The sequence below is a fragment of the Augochlora pura genome, chromosome 11, assembly GCF_028453695.1.
Source record: "Augochlora pura isolate Apur16 chromosome 11, APUR_v2.2.1, whole genome shotgun sequence".
In the NCBI taxonomy this organism is placed as follows: Eukaryota; Metazoa; Arthropoda; class Insecta; order Hymenoptera; family Halictidae; genus Augochlora; species Augochlora pura.
This window is the reverse complement of record NC_135782.1, coordinates 2,453,890-2,481,115: the sequence shown is the minus strand read 5'-3', so window position 1 is coordinate 2,481,115 and position 27,226 is coordinate 2,453,890. Positions and strand designations below refer to the sequence as shown.

The 27,226-nt window shown below is 47.3% G+C and overlaps 1 protein-coding gene across 17 annotated transcripts in view; it reads right to left on the bottom strand.

Annotated features, from left to right (window-relative positions):
* Positions 1–360: 360 nt before the first annotated feature.
* The window catches only part of Ppan (Brix domain-containing protein peter pan), a 47,352-nt gene continuing 20,486 nt past the window's right edge, over positions 361–27,226 (bottom strand). For 2 of the 17 annotated variants that reach the window (XM_078194923.1, XM_078194927.1), the window contains exons 2-5: positions 14,929–15,106; positions 14,478–14,840; positions 5,662–14,183; positions 4,280–5,343 (exon numbers count right to left, since the gene is read on the bottom strand). In XM_078194923.1, the coding sequence (XP_078051049.1) occupies positions 4,471–5,343; positions 5,662–6,243 (1,455 nt within the window). In that variant the 5' untranslated portion in view covers positions 6,244–14,183; positions 14,478–14,840; positions 14,929–15,106 and the 3' untranslated portion in view covers positions 4,280–4,470. Of the gene's footprint in view, positions 768–840; positions 1,175–1,237; positions 1,565–1,631; positions 1,843–1,910; positions 2,192–2,272; positions 2,404–4,279; positions 5,344–5,661; positions 14,184–14,477; positions 14,841–14,928; positions 15,107–16,112; positions 17,634–19,934; positions 20,068–21,754; positions 22,438–23,246; positions 23,491–27,226 lie in introns of those variants that run through there. The other 15 variants (XM_078194937.1, XM_078194938.1, XM_078194925.1 and 12 more) reach the window with 15 other exon arrangements.

Here is a 27,226-nt window from a genome sequence, read left to right as displayed (position 1 = left end):
TTATTGGTGAAACAGTGCTGCCCTCACAAAAGAGCGAAAGCAACGAGTGTTTCTCTCTATCGTGCTTCTGGTGTAACTCTTTTCGTCCCATCAAAGACACACGGCGCGAAATTTGATTTTTAAAGAAGCTTCAAATAATCGAAGACGCAGACAGTAGCAACTATTAGATACCTAATTTAATATCAACCCTCCACTGTCACACTTTCTAGGAGTAAGAGATATGTTAGAAAATAATTGATCACTCTATTGGAATTAATCCCTGACACATATGCTCATGGGAAATTTATCTTTTTTTCGAAATTTAAAAATATAAAGGTATGTTCATATTTACGAAATAATGAAATGACTGAAAAATAGCTATTAGGTTATTCTATAGATGGCACTTGCATATTTGCCTATTTCTTTATTTTTTTGTCTATCTTTTTCATACAAAATCTATGCTGGAGTTAGTCAATCAGGTAACAGGAGGATTAAATTCAAATAAAAGTGAAACGATTGTAATGAAATATATAGAGTTGATCATAGAATGTATATACGCATGTATCATATAGTAAAATTAAATCTATGATTGAAAATAACGATTTTGCAGTAGTACATATATAGTACATGTTTATAATAGAGTATACAATTATTGTACAAAATTATTTCATGTAACCGACATGAAAGTGTTAAAGTAACTCACGATTCGTTAGGCTTTGCTTTTTTCATCTTATATTTAGGTGCGAATTTTTTCGGTCTCTTTTCACCAACTTTTTTCTGAAAAAGATCTACAAAAAAAGGGGGTCAATTAATACGCTTTGTTGAATGAAATAGTTGATAGTTACAGAGCCAAACAATCACCTTTATCTGGTTCTTCTCCTACTTCATCGCGATAATATTGAGCATCATCGTCCTCTTCCACCGTGTTCTCTTCAACCGATTCCTTTGCAAGCCTCTGCATTATCAGTTCACTTTCTTTCTTCTTCTGTATTCCTTTTAGTGATTTTTCTTTATGTTCTTCCTTCTCTTTATCTTTTCGTCTTTTGTTTTGTTCTTGAATCTTTTTCCTCTTTTCTTTCAACTTCTTCTTTTCTTCTCGTTTCTTCTTTATCAGCAATTTCTCCTCTTCCGATTTGTGAACATATTCGTGGAAAAGTACTTCACCATCCAAGAGTCCGTCTTCAATTTTAATTAACTAGAACAACTTTTATCAATATAAGCCCTAACTTCCGATCCTCGATGAAAATAGACCACCTACCTCTAACGTTAATCTGGGGCCTAACTCGGACAATCTAATTGCACTTGTATTACTTGCGTGATTACCACGGGAAGACAAAGTTTGCGGTAACGTAACCTGGCTTGCAGGATCATCTTCAGCTTCACTTTCGGAGACTGTTCCTTTCGTCAGAAACTCGGAAAAATCATCGCATTTAGATAAATTTGGTATCTTAGCTTGCACTATCTTCTTAATACCTTTTGACAAACCAACAGGTACAACTCTGATAGCATAATGTCTGAGATCAATTGTTTTTGATGTTGGATTGTAATTCAAGCACAGACATCTGCGAATTGTACTTAAATTTACCTAAAACATTTGAAAATAGGTACTACCTTAATAATGGATTTGATTTAAATAAATTTCATAGACTTACCGAAGTTAAATTTATTGTGGGAAACATATTTTGAAACATAGAAGCAATAAGCTTCAACTGCATACCTTCACCACTAAAATTGTTTAATACTACTAGTGGAGAATTTTTAAAAAGTTCTTCAAAGACCATTTGTTTTTTCAACATGGATACCACATCACGAGCCAAAGAGAAGCTATGTACTTTAAATGATAGAGTTGGTCCTCTTGGTAATCTGTGACATAGTTTATCCATTAGCCATGCTGCAGTATTTTGTATAATATATAGAAATGGCGTTTATACCTGCATAGTTTAAAATACATTCCTTGTTCTGCTCTTGTGAAAATACACATGTGAGTAACATGAAGCAGGCTTGCAACAGACAGGAAATCTTTAATAGTGTTTCGTTTCCTTTCTTTCAACGATGCAGCTGTAAATGGTTCCATAATTTTACGGAAATCTCGAGTGAGCTCCGCTATGTGCTCTCCGGGTAAACCACGATGAATAACAAATGAATGTGGTGCCTTTACCAAATCTGGATTTTCTTCCAGATTAATATGTTTATTTTTTTTTACACATCGACCCTGTATAATGTTTGTTCATATTCATTATTCTAGTCATACTTAAAAGATTCAAATGTATTTGAGCTTTAGGCGAATACGTACCTTTTTGCGGCGACCCATAGTGTATATTCGAAAAATTGAGGTTAGGTTCTATATCACGTGTATACAGTAAGCTCCTGTGAAGTTGCCGCTATCATGAATGCAGGTTGACCATAATAATGAAGTGAAGACGTCTTCAAGAAAATTAAAGTTACAACCTAGTTATTTTTTCTTATAGTTTGGTAATCCTTGGTAGTAATAATTTTTTAACTTTAAGCAGATCCAAGATATCGTTTACATAGGTACGTAAGTTTTTTTTATTCAAATATATACATATATACACAAATGTATCATGTAATATGCAAAGCAACACGTTACTTATTAGATTTCAATTGCCAGTCAAGGTTCTAAATGATTTATACATTGCTTTTAAAAATAAGAAATGGTTCAATCGCATTCATATCTACATTAAAATTCCAGAAGGTCTTGTAACAAGAAAGTATATCATATTTTAAATTACTTAACATCGATCATTAAAACGTATGGTGCATTCTCTATTTTCTAGCCGATTTATCAAGATTTCAAAATTCTAGATATAATACTGGAACGTGGCATGGACAAACAAAGGTTTTGAAACGAAATCGTTGAATCAGAAAGATAAACTATAGTGTACTTGTTGTTCAGAACCCTATGGGAAGGCCTTGTCGTAGAATAGAAGACCGAGAAACCACGGGGCTTCCCTTCTCATTATGAATCCTGGAAACGGCTATGGTTATTCACCGCATGGAAGGAACGATTCATTGTCTGGAGGCGCGGGAACTTCGATTTGCGACTTGTTAAGCGAAGAAAAGTCTTCTCACGGTGCAAAGTTCACGGCCAGCGCGTCGATCTCTATCTACTATCCAACCATGTCTTAGGTACCCCTCCGAGTCGTTATACACTGACAAATTACGTCGTCAATGATGGGAATTTAAAGCTCTTCGAGTAATCTTCAACTTTCAAAACAGGCCCTCGTCTACTTTGTAACAAGCGGTACAGTTCCGTTATCGACATCAGGAACCAGAAGATAATTACAGAAGCAAAAGATCGATCTGGCTGCAGTCTGAATAGCTAAAGAATTCACTGAGAGGGAATAAGCTTGTTGGGCAACCCGGCAAGAGGCAATCGATTTAAAGAAGATCTCGGTCGAAAAGCCGGCAGGACCAGTGTTTGAAACACACCCTGACCTCTGTCAATCGATTATGTCCCGATGGTTTATCGGTAGACGATACGACGAGTTCACCGTCTGCTGGCCCGTTCCGCATCCTTGATCCTCGGGCACGCTTCGGCCAGCGAATGGAAGTGCTACGGACACGTCGCGTTATAAGCCTTAAGCCAACGTCTTTAATGACAATAAAAGATCGCACACGCGATTAATTGTGCCGATGCCACATACGGTGCAGTTACGTGGAACCGTTCAATGCGCCGATCTTGGTTCTTAGAGATAAAGCAGACTCGAACAGGGTAGCCAGGCAGACGACGAAGACAAATTCCTGACGGTAGTTCCGGCTTCGTCCTCCGTCCGTGGCCGTTACGCTTTGAGCACCGTGTGATTCGTTAATGGCGACGCGGATAATAGCCACGCGGTACTGTGCACCGGCTGCACGTCTCGAGGTAACGTCTGCCATATGCTCAGCTGAAAACCGGCCGTGATTTTTGTTGGAATCTCGCTGCATCGCGCCAGGAGGAAATCGAAATGCAGAAACCTGCCTATGCGGACCCCCTTCGGACCCCCCGTTGTAGAATCTACCATAGTATTCTGGACCCTTCGAAAAATGTTTTATCATTTTCTTAATTAAGTCTTGAGACCCATATAAGAACTCATTAAGTTTTCGAGTAATCGTGCACGAGTTTAGTTCTCTTACAGCTCATGGAATCGAAGAACGGTTAGATGCGCGGAAAATTGGCTTTAAGGCGCACCGTTGCACCTGTATTCGCTGAATGCCCTCCGCTCTGGCACTCCTACCTTACTGATCTTAGAGCACCACGTGCTCTATACAGACGAAGGATGAATTTTGTCTGCCCCGAAAAACGAATGATCAGCAGTATTTATTTAAACGACCCGGTTTAATGAAAAAACAACGGAACTGGTATCGCGAATCTTCATCGATTGCACAGAAACACTAATCGAGATCGCGCCAGTTGCTCTACAGCCAGTTTGACATTTTTTAGTTTCGTAACAGGAACGTCTGCTAATTAAACCATTTTTCGTAGTTAGACAATTATTTTTTTATTAATATATTACTAAGTTCTTTACAACAATTCTTTATAGAATTATTCGACGAAGTTTGTTCTCCCTCGGAGGTTATCGAGTCACAATCACTCGTAGTTTCGCTCGAATCGGAAGACGTAGAAGAGGTACTGGAAGAAGTGGAGCTAGAGGAAGAAGTGGAGCTAGAGGAAGAACTCGAGTCGCTCGAAAGGTTGACCTCGCCTACCACGATGTCGGGAAACTGAATATTAACGGGAACAAAGGGTGTCGCGTGTTCCTTCTGCCACATAAAGGAACTTGTGCTGCTGTCGCTAAGATTCGTCACCTTGACGCCAGGCGGTAGATCCAGTTCGACAGCATCGTGATTAATCGTTGTCGTGCCGTACATTTCGGAGACGATTTTCTTTGGTTTTTTTGGGATCAATTTCACCTGCGGAACTTGTCCCTTTCTTTTTGTTCCAGGTTTTTCTTTCAACAAGTGTTTGCTTTCAATTTTTTGCAAGCGAGGAGCAAAATGGTTTTTAACAAGTTTTCTGGATTCGCTGCATTCAGTCGATGAGGTGGAGTCATTGTTGTCGTCTGTAGGCTGTTTATTTTCTTCTACAATATCTGTCCCATTGTCCGAAGTAGAAGAATTTATTTCGAGAAAGTCTAACGCGTTTACGACGTTCTGCAGTGCATCTGTTGAAGGATCTTGTGCGGAACAAAGTACCTCAATGGTATCTGCACAGTGATATAACCAATCGGAAATTTCTTCCTTCGATCTCCGAAAATTGCGCTTGTGCTTAGTGATTAATGATTGGCGGTCATCATCGCTTTCCGACGATAAGATCATCAAAGGTTCGTCGATTATGTTGGACGTCAAGTTCGGACGACGTATTCTCTGCAGAAATACAGTTTCCTTCTAACAATGTCAAAATACGATTCTTCTAGAAATAATATACAATGCATGCGTATATTTAAAGTTACTACCTCAACGTGTTCTTGTTTCGATCTTTAATCGAACTGTGCTAAAATAAATAGTAACACAAATGGAGCAATACCTACTGACACAATATTATGATACATTGCGTTCATTCTGATTTGCTTGCTATTTGTTTCTTTGTTTGGCAGACAAAAATCGCCACGAGGTTACGACCACGTCATGAGTATGAATGAATAAAGAGGAATTATAATTGAAACGTACTGTGCGTTTACTTACTTCTTTAGGGAAACGTTGAAGCTTGATATGATCCGGTACCGGTTTCGTCCACGTTCGACAACGTGTCCTCAAGTTAAAGAAATAAGTGCGATTCGGATAAGTTTTCGAAAGGCATTCTACCCAGTTGAAGGTGTCTTGAAAATGACCGAATTCGTATTTCGGTGAAACTAGTAACTGCCTGCCAGACACGGAGCTTATTGTCTCGTCGGATCCCATGTTATCGCAACAAATCAATCTATAACGATCAGTAAAATACTGCTGAATTAATTGCGTTCTACCCTGTTTACAATCACTGTGCGATATAGTGCAATAGGAAGCATGGAACGTGTGACAAACTGTCGAAAAAGAATGATGTAGCGCCATCACACAGCTAACGAAGTAAGAAATCTGAATGAAAGGTAATCGAGACATATGTGGATTGACGATATCGACACGACATGAACATATGTATCCATTTTGATCTTTTGTTTCCATATTCAATGACCTTGGTCGTGGAGAGGATGTCGGAAGGACGCATAACCAGATAAACGAAAACACCTTAAAATGACAACGAATACAAATACTTTTTGAGAGGAACCTCATCTATCAGTCTTCTGTTTACTCGCTTTCGGTTAAGATAACAGGTATGACACTGTCAAAGTCGACACAGCTAAATTCAAAGTTTACATAGTCGAACCTTCGAATCACCAAATTGTTAATTAGTTCCATAACTTTTTTTCAGATGGCGTAACCATACCTGCGCATATGTCCAGTTTGGGTATTTAGTGGGCTTTCGCGCATTTTGAATTACATATTACGCATATAAGTTCAGTATCCTCCATTTGCTGAAAATTTAAACTGTTGTTGTACAAGTGCAGTGAATAACATACTTCGTTAATTTGTATTGCAAATCCGGTGCCAGTGTCGAACGAACCGCGCGGAAGTTCATCAGGTAGCAGGCGAACAGGTATGTTTTGTATACGAACCCGTAACAATTGTTTGTACTTGATGTTTCCGTTTGATTGTATCAACAAAAGACGAGCAAGATTCGAATCTTGTCGTTCTCATTTGCTGGGAGAGTACACGAAATCGAATCAAACTTTGCCTTGCTCAACCGTATAGCTGATATAACCTGTAAATTGAGGAAATCGCTGGAATCTTTAATGCGACTATTATTCGGAAATCGGTACGAAAGACGTAACCTGTTGTTCCGGTTATAGTCGTATAGAATGTTGGTATTTCCAAATGTTTGCGCAGCAATTACAGAAACTCAAAATCTTTAGATAAACAGTTAAATCTCCATTTGCGTTTAAAACATTTCATTAATAAATTGCAGGAAATGCTTCAAGAAAATGGAGGCTGCACTCTATACATCGTAAATGTTTCCGACCAAAAATTGACGATTTAAACGGCGAAACGCTTTGTCGTCCGACAGACGAACGCTGTTGAACGTTAATTGGCCCCTGGTAATTCAAAATGTCGGTGTATGAAAATTGCGGTAAAGCCCGGCCAGCAGTCGTTGGTTCGCGAACCGATGTGTAACTAACGTGTCGGAAGTGATTATCGTAACGAGAAAATTGTATAATGTTACGCGTTTGCCGACCGAGCGGAGCACGCAAGTGTACGCGTATTCGAAATTTTATACAAAATTATTCGAAAATATTCGAATCGCATGGCTACACCCTGCTGCGCGCGCTTTTCCATCTTTTTCATTTTTCTTTGCCAAGACCACGGCCATGGTCGATAAGAATACCATGCATTCGATCCTCGAGGATTTCTTTTTCTCTGTTCGATTCTCGCGACAGTCGGATAATACGAAAATTCGAAGTGTTCGCACGTAGGCCAACGATGGGCTCGTGAAACGGGCCACGAGGACGGGTCAGCTACGAATAAAACCGCTCCTCGAAACGTTTCTTCTTCGTTTTTCTCTCATTTTCTTGTTCTTTCGAACTTTTTCCCGGAAGGAACGTCGTCCGAATGCGTAATGGACACGCATCTCTGTGAATGTGCTCGGTGTTCGCGAGGTGAATTACCTTGGATTGTTCGTCGCATTTTTCCTCCGTTCCTCTCAGAGCCTCTTCGTTGATTCGATATTTTTTCGATCCAGCTGAATCCATTTGTACGGAGCCAACCATTTGATCGTCGTCCTCCGTGTACTAATGTCTTATCGTGATCGCTTTTCTTTCGTTCAGATTCGCTTTGAAATCATTTGAATAGCTGTGTTTGGCGCGCTACGCGAACATAGTACATATAGATATTTCGGCTCACCGGCTCGCCGTGGACCGTAACGAGTTCACCGAACGTGCAGCCGATATTGCTAGCGAATCGGATAGAATGGCTCTTTCTGCGGTTGTTGAGAGGTGGGAGAGAGATAGAGAGAGAGAGAGCTGGTCAACGAAATTTGATATTTTCATTGTAGTTCGGTGCGCGATAGTTAGTGTTGGCTCACCTGCGGGGCCAGATAATCGGTAGCTGGCCCGATCTCATTGTGAGGCTAGAAGAAATTGGTGCACCACCCACGGGGTGCGAGTCCGTGCGTTGAATTCCTCTGCGTAGATAATCTCTTCGGAGGTTTTCAAGGATGGTCGTAATTTACAACGGCGGGCAAGCAGGCGAGCAAACGAGCGAGCAACCGGTCTCTGTTTTTCTCCGGCGCGTTTCATTGTACGCGACTTCCGAGGTCCTTTGTGCGCCAAGTCAGAACGAACGGATCGTTGCGCCCCTTCTGGAAAACCGTAACGAACGCTTGTCCTTGGTTTCCGAACCGATGCGGCGGCTCGCGGCGCATGGCGATCCTTGCGGCAGGTCGCTAATAAGCGATAATAAGCCGATGATCCGTCGCCTCGGCTCGTCCGTAGCTCGTCACGATCTGCGACAATGCCGTAATTACAGGGCATTCGCCGGCTAGAGAGAAAAGAAACGGAGGAGACGACGGACGACCAACAATAACGAGCACGATACAGAACGGAGATATCCTGATGAGACAACTGATTAAAGCGATCAACGGATCGGCCAGACTTGCTAATTATACTGAGAACGCTTCTCAGCGTATCCTTCCGAGACTATCGGGATTATGAGGCGCGCGCGTAACGCGATATTAATCCGATTAATTGAAGTCGTTGCGCGTCGGTAATACTAATCAAATTGGAAACGGGGTAAAGGATAGCGCGTACAGTTATCGTCATTAACATTTGGACACGGCAGCGCCTCCGTGTTCCGAGGTGGCTGCTTGGTACTCCGACAGCCCTTGAATAAAACTTCCTTGGAGATCGCTAGGAAAATGGGATTATTTTCTTATGAAAAATGTGAAATACGAAGTTTTTTTTGCAAGGTTGCCGAGACGCTATCGAGCAGTGGACGCGTCGCTTTCTATTGGCTGACGACTCGGAGGCGGTGACAAAGAAGACTACTATTAGATACGCTATGGGATGGCGGTACGCTGACGAGGGAAAACTGCACTGTTAAGCACGATTCGGACGAATCACGAGTCTTCGCACTCGCTCGTATTCTTCTTTTAAATATCGGCGGCCCCAGCTGCGAGGGAATTTCCTCTTCGTCGGTCGTACGGTCCTTGGAGATTGTTTCCGGTAAAGACACGATGGCCCCGTGGTTATCGAACCGGGCTGGCACGGCACGCCGTAACGTGTTGCAATGCCTCCTAGCAACGACTTATGAGCTGTACATTGCACGCACTTGTTCGCCATCGGGGAGAGGAGTAAAATGGTTGCACGAGGGGAACGGCAGAAGAGGTAGGACGCGACGAAGGGGCGGGTACGAGGACGGGGAGAGAAGTCTGCCGGAATGTCTCGAGAAGACCCTAAGGATTTTCATCGAGCCGACTAGGCGCGCCTGGAACACTCGAAGACCGTGCCGGAATGCTTTCTGCGGTGCGATAAAAGCTATTGTTGGTTTCTTTCGCACCTAGAAGAGGAACGAGATCGAGGAGCGGACGCTAATAGTAGCCAAGCACGGTGGAAGGGTCGGGAGTCTCGAACCGGCTTCGTAATTCGAGAATTTTTCAAATCTTCGATCGCACTGGGAATTCCGCTTTGTGGAGGTCCCCGTACCGTACATCTGGACCCACGGCCGTAGGGATCGAACCACGACGCTATTGAGGTAGCGACCTGCGATCAACGATACGATTATTAATTGCAATTCATTACATTAATTGCGACCGAGAGCTCTGGGAGCCCTCGAGGTTCCTCGCGCGAAGGATTCTCACGTGCAGGCGGATTGATCGCGGGAGGATGGTGCCGGCTGAAACAGAAATTAATAACGGTATCCGTTTCTTTTGAATGGCAATCGTGTACATCGAAGCTTAACATAATGGAAGATGCATCCAAACGCATCCGGGTAACCTCCGCGAACCGCGTCCACACTATTGTACACTGTTGCGGGGTGTAGGCGGAGTATGTCGAATATCGAAGGATCGGATGATGACGGTCGAAATGTTTGTAACGATACCTCGTGTTAATGATTCGATTGTTACGACAGGGACCAATGCTCCTGAAGTCGTTATGTATTGGAAAGGATTCTAATAGAATTTCCTTCGAGACGAACACTCTGCTAAATTCTAACGAACACTCTGCTAAAATACGCGCGAAACCGTCTTCTCTACGGGTCCCTGATCGGTCCCCTGGACGGGGTCCCCCCGTGTACATTCAATCAAGAGGATGGCTCGATAGAATCGTGATCGATCAACGTTTGGAACGGGTCGCTGAAAACGCAGAGTCACCGCAAGGCAATCTGTTGCCGGCCGCAAAATAATGAAAACGGATAAGCGAGTGTCGGAGTGACTTACGGATATTCGGAAGCCGAAGTCAAGCTAGCCGCGAACAGATGGCTCGTCGTCGCGGTGCGCGACGATTCGAATCGAACGGTTCTCGCGAATCGAATCATGACCGCGAGCGACGCGGAACGCATTCGCGTTTCGTAGAACTACTATATCCGAGTGGATTACAAGCGGATCAAAGTTCCAATGGTCAGACCGACCGATCAAGGGTGTTAAGGAGTGCGATGGATAAGGTTCATTTTGGCACCAGTTGAGCTTGGACGCGCGTGTGGCAGAGTAGATATATATGGACGATGCGATACTAGTTCTGTCTACGATATTGCGACGACGTCACGAAGAGGAGGACAGAAAAACGAAGACGGAACGAGTTGAAAGAGCCGGCGATGGAGAAGGAGAACGTGGTGGAAGAGGAGGAAGAGGAGAATGACGAGGACCATCGAAGTTGATGGCGGCGATGGTGGTGGTGTAGACCGTTAGTTGGCCCCAGCTCCACGGGAGCGTTGTCCGGGCATTCCGCGTTACTATTCTCCGTCTTCCTCCTTCTCTTCTCTCGCGCTCTCTCTCTTTCTCTCTCTCTCTCTTTCTCTCGTTGGTTGCTCGTTTCTTTTTTCCAGCTTTGTCCCACTCTTGGCGGTTTCTTCGGGGCCGTTCCACCGGCACCGGCATTCCCGACGGCACCGCCATCGTCGCGTTCGCGTCCGTCTTCTCGACCGGCCACCCACCGACCACCAATCCTCGCGCACCCCCTTTGCATCCCCATTCCCCATGTGCTAACCACCGTTCCAAAGAAACCGACTTGCCGTTCCTCTCGTTTCTCCCGCGAAACAATCTTGACTTTTTCCTTCTGGTTCCTCCTTTCTACTTGTTCTTGCTATATTGTTATTCTGGCTTGCCGTGTGGCGCATGTTGTTTCAAGTATCGCTGTTTAACCCTCGAAAAACTGAGACGATATACCTGGACCACATAGGGCATTTATAAAATTTTATCTTTTTCAATATTTACTTACCCGTTTCAAAATCTTTATATTAACGTCATATTGTATATGTATATTGAAAAGCGGGAAAAAGCTTTAATACAAAAGGGAGGCAATACGTAAGAACGAGCGAGATGAGAATTAGGCATGCAAAAGAAAATACTAACTTTTACGAAGGTTAGTAAAATAATTATTGTATAATTCGGGATTAGCATAATTAATCATTCTATTCATACAATTCCAAAATCCATATGTTGTGCGGTGGTTTACAGAATAAAATAGAATGTGATTCCACGCGTAATATTACCGGTTCTACACCTGTAACATCGTCATCTGGCTACGCTAAAAATAAACGCCGTAAAAGATGTTGTTGGCTTCGGAATGGAAGTTGGACTCTGATGAATCGTACGCGTTCAGCGGATGTGTATGCGAAAGTCTAGCGATGCGACGTTTCGGGTATCAGGCGCCAAACGATTGGCTTTCGAAAAGCGTGCGATAAATCACGGACACGGGTGCGATAGAATTCGGCAATTATGACCAACGATTTGCGAAACTACACGGTTTTAGCCGACACTGTCACACCTGTTTCGAGAACTTTCGGAGTTCGCTCACGCGATTTCTTCTGCCAAGAAAGAATAGACTCGCGGAGGTCCTTGATCCTTGGTTAGGCGCGCTATTTTTGCCGTTAACGACAGGGAGCAACGATTTCGACCGCTCGCGAACGAAACGCACTATGATCACCGACGATGAAACGAGGCGATCTCGAGACCCTCGCCCGTCGACTGTCGACTGTCGACGAAACGACATTGTTCAGCGAACTGAAAGCCGGGTCGATCGCTGGGCCACTAGGTCCCCTGATGTGTTTCTCGGCGAGGATAACAGTTCACAGGTGTACCGTTCGCGCTAGCGTTATCCTTGAACGTTTACTTCTCGTCTCGTCTCGTCTCGTCTCGTCCGATCTCGACTTTGCATCTCGCGGGCCTGATCGCGTTCAATGAAAGCGAGAAAGTGAAAGACGCTCGGTCGACGAAAGCGAACGAATTGTGGCTCGTATCTCGCTATTCTTCGGGCATCGTTTGCGTTTCGCGAATTGCCTTTGTCCGAATTTCCATGTCCGTTTGGCCTCTCGCGGCAGCCTTGATCTCGATGGATCCGCACGGATTTCGCTGACGAGACGACCATTTGCAACGCGCGATCTGTCCCTGACTATTTATTTTTAACCGATCGATTCATTTTTGCCCGAAGCGTTTCTGGCTCTCGCGACAAAACCGGCGACCGCAGTCTTTTAATGGTTATCGAAATCGTTTTGAGCATTGTTGCGAAGAGAGTGCTCGCATGCTCGAACTGTTTGATGTTATTGGCTCGTGGGAGGACACGCCGAATGGCGGAAGGCCGTCCGTTAGTCGGCTGATACGGTCCGGCCACGGCAAAAGTGCCGGGAGGCGCTTCTTCTCGTCGACGAAAGTAGGATCACGGTTGATTTTCACTCTCCGTGTTTTCGATTACGTAAGTGGCGCGGTGGCGGCGGTGGCCGAACGAGAAGTGGCAGCTTACGGTTTAATAAAACAGTTACGTTCGCCTACTTGCCGTAATGGATCATTGTGCCGCGCGTGGTCGCGCGGTCGCGTCCTGCGACACCGACAAACGGATGATTTCACCTGCGACTCCCGCCTTGTCGAACACTTCCCCGATCAACGGCATCGGAATTTTGCAAATTTTCGTCCTAAAAAAGCCGTCCAGCCTTTTCGATCCGGGCTAATTTTTGGAGAAATTACTTTCGAATTCTCATTAATTGGACCTCGAACAGTTTGCTTACGGATGCGAACCCGTTAGATGCACCGTGGTGCGCGATGCGATATTTCGATAGGAAAACGATCTGGCCGAATAGCCCAACCTTCGACTCGGTTTCTTCTCCAAGGTGTTCGAACTTTCGCCCACCAGGAACGGTAGATGCTGGTTGTCGGTCAAACGATTACGTCACCGTATGCGTAATGCACGGTACGCCATTATTGTGACCCGTTAGCCCGTTAGGCTGACCCTACTGACTCGATTCGCCATTACGGAGCGCGCGAGACCAGTTTGGCTCGCAAAGAAACGGATCTTTGCGTACGTCGGGCGAGACCACCGCGACGACAGTCTTTATTCACCGCGAAACAATCTCTTTCGCAGTCTGCTCCCTCCCATGCTCCGTCGCGTTATTGGGCTTCCGAGGACCCAGCGAAATTTTAGCACGCTCAGCACGGGTTCTGTCGTACAAATCATCCGCTAGAGTTACGTGAAATCCAATCTATTCGACCTAGTCGGATTCTTCGCAGCGATTACCGGTCTAATGTTCTCTAACGAAGTAGAATATCGGCTTCTAAAATATCAGATTGATTCGATTGGGTTGACTATATTGATTTTATTGAGCCGAAGAATAAGGCATAAGTTTCTTTTGTTCGAGCCTGTTGCGAGACAATCGAGGAATTCGCCGATGAACGATACATGTCTTGGAACACGGAGAATATTTCGTTTGCTGACGGTCGTGTGTGCTTACGTCGAGCAAAGTTCCGGGAATCCCCGGACAGGGGAAAACTTTGAGGACGGTCTACTTTTGAGCCAATATTTGCAGGTATCGGTTTCTTCCTAGACGACAGAGCGTCGATCTGTCCGTTCGGTGTTCGTTCGCTGGGAACCTCGTGCATCGTCGCGCCACACGTTTAACCGGCAACCTGTTCGTGAACCGTCTAACGGTTCTCTCCGATGTCCTCTTGTTCCCTTCAGTCCCCTCCTGTTTGCCTAAAAACGATTCGGCGATTATCTAACGGCAGTTGCGCAACCACGATTGTGCAACACGAAAACGTAATCCGTAAAAGTGTTACGCCGACGCTCTGGCGCGGGACGGGGCGGGACGGAGCGGGACGGAGCGGGACGGAGCGGGACGGGACAGGACGGGATCGGAACTCGGGACGTTGGGACGCGACGGGAAGGATGCCTTCTCGTTCTCTCCTCTTCCCCATGGAGACTCCCCTCGCCTCTCTACTCTTTCCGTTCTTTCTCCTCCGCGTCCATCTCTCTTGTTCTCCGGCTCACCTCCTGCTGTCCGCGATACTACTCGGTTGCCGGCGCTCTTTCTCCGAGTTCTTTCTCCATCGCGAATGACTGCCAGACAGGGGCCTTGCCAAGACGGATCACTCTGGAACTCTCGCCACAACCTTGACCCACTGAACCCGGCAATATCTCGATCCCGAATCCCGTCGAATTTCGAGACCTGCTTCTTCTAGACGGTTGTTCTTCCCTGTGCAAGCTTGGCAGTCGATCCTTGGAATCAGCCCCGAGAACGACCTTCGAAAACACCGTCGAAGCATCGTGGCTGCACGCTCCCTTATCCGTTACCGTATCCCTGGTCGTTTCTCATCGGTACAAGGTGGACAATTGATGCTCGGAGCTCGCGATCTACGGTCGAGAGTTCCGAAGACGGAGAAAATTGTATTACCGATATTATCTAACGATGGAAAGTAGCGCAAGGCCGCTTTCTTCTTACTCAACCGACTATTACAGCTGAACGGCGTAACTCGCCGCGCCACATCGCGCCACACCATTGCGTGGAGAGGGGCTACTCTTTCTCTTTTCGTTGCTTCCATTCGCCTCGTCTCATCTCGTCTCGCTTCATCTCATCTCACTTGGTCTCACTTGGCCTCAGCTTGCATCGCGTCACCAATCTACGGAAGCGAGAAATTAACGAAGGCGAAGACGGTGCGGCACTCTGATATCTCTGATTTCTTTGCTCGGGAGACACTCGGGCTTGCTCGACTAACGTGCGCATTGTGTGTAAAGAAATGAGAAGTTCTTTTTTGTCAAGGTTGCGAAACACTCTACGCGACGCGAGCTCGTCGATTTAAGCGTATCGAAAGGGGCCACCGGTTTTCAGCAGATAAACTACTAAACGAGAATATCTAGGATCGCGCGAGATCATCTGAACTGGTCAGAGATTACGATATAGTTTACGGGCGAAGCCGGTTTTCGACGACGCACCAATTTGGAGTCACCGCGATTTTTCCTCGGAGCCTCTACTCGGGTGTGTCGTAAATACGTCGCTTAGCATGCGATTGGCATGCAAATGCGATGGCTGAATTAATTCATCGCTACAAGTGACACCGCGACAATACGCGGAATTAGCGGTGCAATAATCGAACAGTAACGAGGCACTTTATTGCATCGTCGTTTATTTGAATTTAATAGACAACGAATTTGTCTTGAAGAACGACGCTGTCGCTCTCTGTCGTTGTTCGCCGCCGTGTTGCGCGGGTTTTTAAATAGCGAATAAATAAAAGAAAGAAAGCGAGGGAAGAAAAATGTGTGAGAACGCTTTGAAAAATAGAAGGAGCCGCGTAATTTCTTGTTATTACACGTGTCTCTCCTCGGTAACGGGACAGGCAACCAAACCGACCGACCTACTTATGCACGGACATTCACGTTCACGTTCGCGCACGGCTCCGTCCCGAGAAACGTCATAGGACTGCTGCTTTGCATTCGGTAAATCAAATTGTCTAGAACCTATGATTCCTAATCTGAAAATCATCGATTTCACAGTATACACGGTAGAGTCTCGGTTACCGGAATCGAGCAAATTACAGTGCTGGATTACATCTTTATTGGGTCGTATAACGAATCGTGATGTTGGGAAACGTGTTTAGACGTCAACGAATTCGAAATATTTGATGGTACCGCTTTTGTTCCAGAGGCATCTTGTTAAGATCTGCAAGGCTTTACGACATCGCTCGATACCGGCGTAGAAAATGAAGAAACACCGGTGGATGCGACCATTTATCCACGGCCGAGGCTGCATGAATAAATGCTGGTGAGTAAATAAAAGATTTCATGTTACACCGAGGTTAACGTTGCTCGGTCGGCTCGTCGATTTTGCACGCACAAAGGACCGGTCCTCATGCGTATTCAATCCGTGACTCTTCCTCGTTGGCCAGAGGCCCGCACGCGGCATTCAGGCATTCAGGTATTCAGGCACCGAGGCATGTTCGTCAACGAGGAAAATCTAAGGTCAGCGCGTCGATAGCCGTTCGAAAGTCCGCGATAAGATCCGCGACCGATAAACCTTGCCAGAGACGTTAAACTCCTGTGGATAGTCGATCGAGACAAATTTCGTTTAGGCACCGCTCGTTTAGCCGAAATGGCTCGATAGGAACGGTCAGTGCACTGGCCTAGTCATTGAGATTTACGGCCGTGGACTCGCTTGAAATACTTGCGAGAATATCCAGAATGGCCGACAGGTACGCAGAGGAATTTCGCAATTTGTAGAGCCGGCAACGTGGCGGCTAACAAGAGCGGAGTTACCACGCTCGTCGAGCCGAGCAAAGCCGCGTTGAGCCGCGTCCACTGGATACCAATTCGCTTCTTCTTCGCGGACAGAGATCCGAGTAAAACAAAACGTTTGATCGTTTTACGATCGATACTCCAAGAATTTCTGTTGCCTCGCGCCGTTTCATCGGCGTCGATCCTTCCTCCGTCATCTCACTTAGCCACTCTTTCACCGATTTCGAAACGCAGACATACACAGTTCCTTTTGATATCGCAGCATCGACCGCAACAGCGTCTCCTTCCGTTTATGAAAATATCGAGCGATCTCTCGAGCGCTTAAGCATTAATCGTCGATTCTTCCGGTTTTCGAGTCGAAAGTTCATCGACTTCTTCATCAAATTTTTGTACCGTGTTTCCGTTTCGTAATCCCGCCACGTGACTTGACAGCGTAGTTTTTCGTGTTATTCTTAGGACGGTCGCTCACGCACTCGCGCATGTACGCACGCACGAAGGCAGAAGGCAGAAGGCAGAAGAGAGAAGACACGATGAAGCCGATACGTGGGCTGGCCAAACGCGTACACGCGCTCCTAGCCTGCATTTCCTACCCGGGCGTTCAAATCTCCCACAGTACGGCACAAGCGAGACCGTTTTCAATTCTATTTCGCTGATTAGCGGATGGAAAATCGCCAGGATCGCGGCCGTCTGTAATCGCGTCAGACACCGCGATACTCGCTACACCTTGATAAAGAAGTGGTATACCGTCTATGCGACGATAGATACTAGAAATGCATCTTCTCCGTGTGTTCCCTAACTCATTGCGGAGTCGGCTTGAAAGCAGAACCGTGTAATTCCAGCACGCATCACTTCTTGGGTTCTGATCTGCGAGCGTGGTCCGAGAAGCCGCTAATTATTTTCTTGACAGAATCTTCCTTCTCTTTCTCTCTCTTGCTCTCTCCCTCTCGCGCTTTTTTCCACTGGACTAACAATTGTTCAAAGCATAATATAAAGGTGCTCTACATCAGAATCGATCGGACTCGTGTGCAAACAATCCATGAAATTATCATAAATTCTCGGAATTCGACTTGATTGCAAAGCGACTGGAGCGTGTCGATTTAAGTCCATTCGCGGGATTATTTCATCAATTCGTAAGCATTAAATATTCGACCGAATCGTCCTTCGTCGACGAACGCGTGACGAGAATTAATTATTGTTATCGAGAACGGTCGCGATTCACTGTTCTGGTACTATAAGAGATTGGAGCGCATTGGTTAACGAACGTCGCAAAAAGATGTCGCAGAAACGCGTTTTTCGCGTTGGTAATTATATCGGACAGATCGACATCGATCTATAAATAGTTCCCAACAGCGTGGTGACTCTGAGAAAAGCGAGACGAGTGGACGGTATCGGTTCTCCTAATGTTACCGCGGTCGACTCGATGTTATCTTCGTTGTCGGATCTGTTATCTAACTGCAATCGTCGGCTATCGATCCTTAGGAAACGAAAGATGCATAGGGATCAACTGCAGTCTGCGTACCAACGAAGGGCCATCGAAAAATATCCCTCGATCTCGACGGAACCGAGGCAGACGAGTCCTGGCAATTCTTGGCAAATCTAAGCAAAGTTTTGGTTCCACCGTTGCTGTGACGTGGCTCCACGAGTTACCAGTCACGAGTCTCTAGTCTCGCAAGCCTGCTTGGGACTCGGGACTCGGGACCTTCACCGTGAAGATCTTGAACCGTGGTTGACGCACCGACCGGTACCAAGATGGCGGCCAAGGAGAAGCAAGCAAGCGAACCCGACGATTGTGTAATGGCGGCCGCGCGAAGCCGGCTCTTGCTCACGAGTCCATAGAGGAAAGGTGAACGTCCTGCGATGCCACGTTCCCCTGTCCCATTCTCTCTCTTTCTCGATCTTCCTCTCCTTCTCTTCTCGTCTTCTTGCATCTCAGATGTCTCTTTCTTCTTCTGGCTCCTGCAACCCGTCTCCCTCTCTCTTTCTCTCTCTCTCTCTCTCTCTCATTCTCTCGTTGCGCGCAGTATCTCCGACTCGGTCGCGCCACCGAATTCCTTCTCCTTCTCCGTTTCCTGGGTTTCTTTCTGTTCTCGCGCCGTTTCTGGCCGAATCAACCGAGTACACCACACTCTCTGCCTAGTGGTTACCGCCGAGCTAGCGAAGGCTACGAGTTCCGTTGTCCCGTTGTCCCGATCAAGTTGATCGCGTCTCGCTACTCGTTACTCGCGGCTTCTGCAGCTACGTGGAAGCCTCGTTTCGGACAAGTGTCATCGCCCTTTCTTGTCCTGACTAAACAACGACCGCCCACCCTGCCGTCTCCTCTTCGTTTTTAATTCTCATTTGCTCGAAACCGAGCGAATCGCTCTCCCACTGTCTGTCGGCTCTCCTCTAACACCCGACAATTCTTGTTTCGGAATTTGACTGTTTTAGATATTTCTCGTGTTTTTAGACAAATTGTAAAAGTTAAGTTGCAAAATAATGGAGATATCTGCAATCGATTTTTTGATAGCCACATCCAGAGACAATTCGTCGTTCGGTTGACCGATCGGGTCGACCATAATGAGCACGTCGTCATGAACTCGTTCTCCTTTCCATGTTAGGCTCCATTCGGTTCCCGGACCCTTGTCTAATTCGAAATTTATATTCACCGTGGCGAGACGTCGATTAAGAACCATCGAAGGCCACTCATTCCATTAGGTTCTCCTACTTTTTCGCCCGAATCGACAAATGTCATTCTTGCCGGTCGTAAATCGGTACGAAATAAATCAGGGTTACATAAGCGGGCGCCCGATGTTCGTCGTATTCGATTAATCTTCTACGAGAGAGATACAGATACCTTAGGCACACGAATTGGATTATAAATATTCAGTCTTTGGGCGAGAAGTTAATATACATGACTCCCGAGAAACTGAGAGAATACGCGACAAATTTAAATTCCATCGATATATTATTAGGTTTTGACGCTGTTTAAGGATTCGCAGAAATTCGTACTTTGAGGAAGGGTTCCTAAGGGCTGTCGTCATGATTCACGACCGCAGGTACGACCGATATTATTCACCGGAGAGGTGAGACCGATCGGAAAATGAAAAGCGCGGAGAATTGTGTAATTTGAATCGCCGTAAACGAGTCGGAAGGCATTCGGGTCGGTGTGGTCTCGGCGGAGAACAGCGTACACCAAGATGGCGGCCTGCGCCTGCCTCGTGGCATGGAATCTGATATTACCTCACCGTAGCCCTGGCAGTGACAGTGGCCCTCTCTCCGTTGCCCCCTCTCGTCTCTCAAGCCACCGACTCGTCTCGCCTCTCGCCTCTCGCCTCTTGCTTCTTGCTTCTAACTACTATAGCTTCGTCTTTCCTCCTCTCTTCTTCGAGTCCTCCTTTCCCTCCTTTCCCATCTTTTCCCTCCTGCCGTGCCGCCTCGACCGTCACGTCGCGACTAGGAAACTCTACGACCGCTAATTACACGCGGCCTCTCATTAGTTTTTCCATTCTCAACGATGCAGTAACTCTTCCTGTCGAACGGCCGCACTCGCCCCCTGTCGCGCCTCTCTCTCTCTCTCTCTCTCTTTCTCTCTCTTCCTCATTTCATATTCTGGATCCTTCAATCTTCGGTCTGTTCGATCCTAGGGCCGTTCATCGTGCTGTACTTCTTCAGGAAATACTTGGTACCCGAGTTCGAAATCCCCTCTCTGCGCTGGTATTCACGCAACAAAATGTCCATACTAATTCTCGGCAAATAAGCTAATAAATATAGACGGTTGAAAAGAAACACGGCCTTTGACTCGGCTCGTTCACGGACCATCCAAGTTGTTCTGTCCCGAGCGGTATTCTTGATAGGCTATTGATCCGAGTCCGCCAGGTGTCCATCCATCTTTTCAACGGTAGCGTACGCGGCTTGCTTCGATACAAATCCTGAAAGCACTAGGCGTAAAATTTGACTCGTGGTCAGTTGTTTTCGGATGTCGAGGAGATTGTGACACGAAAAGAATTCGAACGTGCCGGCACTCGAATGAATGAGTCACAAGTGTGTCGCGCGTGAACCGCACTCCCGATGAAATAATCGCTTCATCCATATTGAAGAGTCATTTTTATTGCGAAAATTGTGTCGAGCTGCCATCGGTAGCTCTGCCGCGAGCTTCGAGACGCCGGGGCAGCTTATCTGATGTATCGAGCACAAATGTTATATGTTTAATCGCGCGCTGCTCTCTGCGATTGCAATCGATGAAACCTGCTATACGCTGATATGGAGACATATGTGTGCACAACAAATGTTGAGTGCAACCGATTCAAAAATACGGTGCAACTTCTCTGCGCAGTCGTTCGTAGAAGCCTGGAAGTCGATCGCGTATTCACGCTTCCTTCCCGATGACGAAACGACGGACCGATTTCCGGTCAAGTTTCGTTTCCGGTCGGAGATCCAATTAGTATGGTCGCCGTGCCGCGCATCGTCGCGGCAGCCGTAATTGTCGGAAGACGGTGACGATTTAAAGCGTTATGGGAGCAACGTACTCGTTCCTGCCTGTTTATCACATGGCCGTCAGCTTTCTGAAAATCTAGAAAACGATCGTGCTACACCGAATGGCGATATTCGGCAGACAATCGAACATCGTCGCCCGACATTTGCCACGGCCCTAGTTCTTTTCCTTCCAAGACTCAACTAGCTGTCTCCAGTCATCGAGCATCGCGAAGCGAATCTCGTAGAGTTGGTCTGGGTTCCAGTTCAACGAATCGGAAATACCACGTTTCTATCACCTCCGGCGGCATGACCAAACTTGCTCTCTCAATGCGGTGAGACAGGAAAGCGACCCACGAATTCTATAACTCGAATTTTTGTCACATTATGCGTAGGAGCAGGAATTTGCATAAAGATCTGGAGTTTCTTCACGAGTTTTGGCTCGGTTGCTCCATTTGTTGAACAGAACCACGAAGGTGGCCCTGAATTGAAGCGGAGAAGAGAAAAGGCTCGCGATCCAGCAAGGACTTTTAAGAGGATGGAAACGGGATCGGAAGGTCGCAGTTGCTCTGTTCTCGGTGTATACCTACGTTGGCTCGTTAAGAGCTCCTCAGCCGCTAGAACGGCTGTACCTTCGTTGGCTGCTGGTCGCCCGATACTCTTTCTGCCTCCTTTTGCCCCGTTCTGCCTGTTCTCTCGCTTTACCCTTTCTCTCTTCTCGCAGCCTGCTCTGTTCCTTTTTGATCGGACCTCGCTCCTTCGCGTGTACAGATACAGATCGTTGGCGAGCCACCGGGGAAGAAGAGGGACGAGAGCCGAGGAGCCAGAGCGGTTCGTTCCTCTTGACTCTCGAGAGTGGTCCGGTCCGGCTCACGGTGTCCGTCCGGTAGGTGGGTGTGTAGGACATAGCGGACTTGTGCAGTCAAGGACACGTTCCGCTTGCTCAGAGAATTGCGCGCGCGAGCGAGCAAGCGAGTCGGCGAGCAAGCAACAGAGCATACGAACCGAGCTCGAAGTCGGTCTAGCGATGGGATCGACTCGTGCGCGACGTTTATCCTTGAAAAGATTTCAGCGGATAGATATTCGAGCATCATCGTGTACATTGGGAGGGTTTAATAGCGTTTGCACGAGAAGCATCGCCGCTTCGCGTCGACTCCATCGCAAGAACCGCGTGCGCCTTGGACTGTTTAGTTCTTGGAAAGGAGCAAGAGCTCTCGAACGAAATTCCTAAAGGATATAAAAGGACTTCTGATCGGTCGTTTCCAGTAATCTAGTAAATGGACGCCCACGCGAGCCATGCCTCGGTTCACGATCGCCATCGCAATTAAGATCCTTAGTAGTTGTCATGGTTATCGAGACGTCCAGGATCGATCGGATCGCCACAGGAAGGCGATCGACGGGACGGGACGCGACCGAGCAGATGTAATAATAATTTTAGGCTGACCAGGTGTAGCTGTCGCGCAATTATTTCTTTTTTCTCATTAGGGTTTTAACTTTTCTTGCATTCTTATTTGGAAACGCGTCGATTTTTCTGCGATCCAAATTGTGCCTGTTCTAGGTGGCTTGGCAACCGAGAAAGGCCCTACGGTACGTTTCAGTACCGCAAAGTCGCCACCAGAGATGGCAGTTGCACTCAAGGACACGTTTATCCTTTATCCTGTTAGCGAACAGGAATGCCCGGTTCTCGTTTCAGTATACCCGGCGAGTTCTCGCTTCGCTCGAGCTTTCCGATTCATTAAACGGGGCGCGCGAATTCCGGATTTTATGGGTCCGCGCTATAGAGACGAATTTCAAATATCAGAAAGGTTCGTTAAAATTTCAATTTGGTTAAATTTGATTCGCGGCGATCGACGCAGAAAAGGTTTGTTTCCTGCAATCATTTTTGTTACCGACCAAACGAACCGAGCGGAGGTTCGAGATGACATCGAGAGAAAGAGAGAGAGAGAGAGCGGGAGAGGTGGCCGAAGGGTAGAAAGGGTAGCTATAGCAGAGGGGCTAGAGGGGAAGAAGGAACGAACGAAAGGAATAAGAGAAGAACGGAGGGGCCAGAGGAAGTCGAGTGAATTAGCGAAGGTATACGACCGAAAAGGAGGCCACGATCGTCCGAGTAAACAAGTGTCTTGTCCGCGGCTCCGAGACCAGTTCCACCTTCCTCGTCTTATTCCGACGTTCCGTCGCCATGGCCTTTAACGTGCATAGGTGCCACGTATCGCCTCGAAATTGCCTGACGTCACCGGGGAACGCACACCTCTGTCTCGACTTCTCGATCGCTGTGTATAGCCATCCCGAAAACTCGAACGAATTCTGTTCTGCGTTCGTCGATTTCCTTAGAAAAACAGAAATTTTTGTATTCGTTTGAAAGGTCCTATCCGAAGGATTTACTTTAATTCGGTGTTGGCACGGCAGCGGTGGCGCGACCGAGATCGGAACACGTGGATCGGATCGCGAGAGATCGGTCTCGTGTGGCATCGATCATTCGCGCCCAACGTGATTCTCCTCCGCTTTTTCACTCGTCCGTCGAGCTTTTCCCCTATCTCTGTCGCACGAACCTCTCTCTCTCTCTCTCTCTCTCTCTCTCTGTTCCCCGAGCTATCAAGATCAAGGCCTCGCGCTTCGTATCTGCACGATCGTTGAATAAGAAAACAATCTGGGTTAGCAAGCGACGAGTACGCATTGCTGCAGTTGCAGGCGCTATTCCGCGTACCTGCGTCTACTGTAAATTCACAGACATTTTTATCGGCTAGTCATGTATTCGGATAAATTGACAGGATATATTCGTTCGATTTTCAAGAAGTATACGGAACGACTTATGAAAATGAACATTCGCAAACGACGCGGATAATCTCATATTAATTCAATCGGATTTCTTCGGTTTCGTCTTTTAACAGTCGCCCGGTTAAAACGACCGATTTGATTCGATTCGACACGATACGATATGATACGATGCGATGCGATGCGATGCGATACAGTGCGACTCGAGGTGAGGCGTGCATGTGAGTCAGTAAGACGTTCGCTCGGCTTGCCACGCCACACCCCGAAATGCATTTTGCATTCCGCGCGTTGCCACGGCGGTGGAGCATTGGTGGAGCAGCGGTGCAGCAGCGAGCACAAGCATTCCACGAGGACCTGCGATCCGCTGGCTTTCGCTGCAAGGTGAAACACTTCCGCCCGATAGGGGGGCTAACGTTGCTCTTGACATCGCGGATACCGTAGCCGAGCCACGGGGAAACTGGTCTTGGATGCCTTCGAGACCTCGTCTTGTTCGTTGCTTCGCAACTGCACTCGTCGCGGCTGTCCTTCTCTTTTTCTTTTTCTTCTCCTCCTTATTCAACCCCTGCTCGCCGGTGTCCGGAATCGCTTTGATCCTGCATTTCTGATTTTAGGTACAGCTCGGACAGGTTTAGTGAATCGTTCGATAAGAATTCGAGTAGATGAACGTGCCCTCGATTTAATTTTTACGGTGGAGAATGTTATGCGCACCGAACCCGTACACGTCGCAAAGTTCACAGATAACGAAGTCTCGAACGCGGCGTGCACGCCGAGCCGAGCCGCGCCGAGCCGAGCCGGTGCGTGCAACCGTGCTCCGTGGTGTCACACACGGAGAAAACGGTCAAGGCCATTGTACGTGTGGATGCACCGAGCGCCGCGAGCGCGCAAAGCACTCTAGAAAGCGGCTCGCTGCAGCAGTCGCCGCTGCATTTTCCGATCTCCTCGGCTAGACCGGCCTTCGCCACTCGACTATAACCAGGAGAAGGTCAGGATACACGGATCACTTGCTTTCCCCCCTCGGCATAATCGAGCGCTCGATTCTCTTTCGTAAATATTATTCTCGGTGCAGTGGTCGCAGCTTGTTTTGCCGAGCCAGATATTTTCCAGCGGTCCGTTGCATCTCAAATAGACGGATGCAAAAATATCTCGATGACTGGACAAATAAATCGATTTGCTTTGAGATCCATTACCCATGTTTACGAAAGCACCTGTAATCTGGCTTAGCACTCTAATGACGTAAAACGATGGACGTCGCATCGTAGCGTTTCTGTCGTTTTCGCGGCAGATGCGTGCACAGGAAAATCTGGGTCGCCATAATAACGCTTGTTCACGTTAGGACCGTGGCCGGAGTGGAGATCGTGGCCGGGATCGAGCTGAAAGGGGTTTCGTTCGAGACATTTCCAGGGACCAAGAAGGGGGATCGTGAATATTGAATGGGATTCGTTTTCTATGAGCCGTTCGAACGTGTTCTGAATGAGAGCGCGGCGTGTACGAGAACCAGATCGGTTTCGTGAGAAAGAAAAATCGTTGGTGCCGAGGCACCGGAGATCCAAGCCTTTTGTTCACGAAACTCCGACCACCGTTCGCCACCTCCGTTTCCATCCGTTTGCAATCGAACCGTCGCGTCGTGTGTCATGCGAATAGACGGTCGAAAACAGATGACCAATTTTCGCACTTTCTTTTGTTCACTCTTCGATTGCCAACGAATACAAGTGTTAGTTCGGAAACGGAGGTACAACGGTTACAGATATACCGTCCGCTTTCGGAATCATACGGACGTCGCGTCGCGACAATAAGAGCTTCTCTTAATAAAGCGTTAGGAAAACGATTGACCGATTTCTTCACATCCGCTTCTTTTCGAGCATCGAAAGGCTCGCGGCCGCATAGACCGGAAGAAGTAGAAATCAGGTGGCGTGGCATCCGGAGACTGTTATAACACATTACGTCACTGCGAGGCATTCACCTATCCGTATCTTCGACAATTTTCGCGTTACTCGCACGGACAAGTTATAGGACGCTTTCGTGGATAGAAAGGCGTCGACGAATTGCTATGCAGACCGATGCGGAAAATCTTTTTCCATTCAACAAATAAAACGGCCGAGGGTAGCTCTAAAATTCCCTGCCCTGCAAAGCTAACGGGCTCACGATTACGACTATTTGCTACAATGGTTTACCCCGGGGAAAATCGTGCGGCGAGGGAGAGGTATGGAGACGAAGTCGAAGGGTGCGGACAGTTAAGGCAAATGGACACGCAATTTAATTGCGGTCCGTGGTGTAGGAAATCCTTTGGCAGACCGTAAACCGAGTCGTATAACAGCGCCGTTGTTTTCCGGCGGACAGGGAAATTGTGATAGATCTCAGCCGTGTCAACCCTCCCAGAAGCGACAACGAGCCCTTTCTACCTAGGTTTATGGCGGTCACAGTTAATGCGCGATCTAATTTCGTTGCAGGGATACGGGATGGCCACAAACGAACACGCTCAACGGCTTCTATAAAATACGATCGTGCAAATTGGTCTGCCAACAGGCAACTGGTTCGTGGAAACTGGCCGTCGTGCCGCGCTGTCGAAATCGTAACAAGCCGGTTGGTCGTTTAACGATCGAGACCGGGCATTCTCAAAGATTTCTCGTGACAATCGGTTAATTACTGGACCGCCGATTTTACGCGTTTATGGCCCCCACGCGTAATTGCTATACAAGTTGCGCACGAGTGCTAAATATTTCATCGTCTGCCGCGTGCTCGCAGCGCGCAGCGCGCGTATGCCGTACACCTTCTGCGAGAGCAGCTTGCGGAAGCGAGTAAATACACTTGCTAGCAAATATCGTTTCCATATTGTTCCGCTCGCCGAGAGCGACCGTCTCGAGCGAGTCGAACCGCAGCCTTATCGTCGGAGGCGTTCGCACGTGTCGCGAGAATCGCCTTCGGGAAGATTGCTGGCTCGAACCGCGAACTTCGTGTCTACGTTGAAACGCCTCGACCTCGAGGCGCTTGGTCCTCGGGCCGTTCAATGGTCATTCGCTGGGCCAGAGAACGGCGGCAGCGGTGAAGTTCGCAGGCACGAGTCGTTTTAATGGTTCGCATCTAAAAGCGCAATTCGCGGAAGAAGAGGCATCGAAGCGGAAATGCGTGTGGCACGAACGAGCGTCGACCACGACACGACGGTGTACCTGCTGTAAAACCGGCGACTGTTGGGCCTCTTCCCATGACCCGAATGCATTGTGCGTACGTTTTGTCTCCGCTCGCATTCATCTCGCCTGATGCGTTCGGCCCTCGTCGATGGCTCGCACATGTCA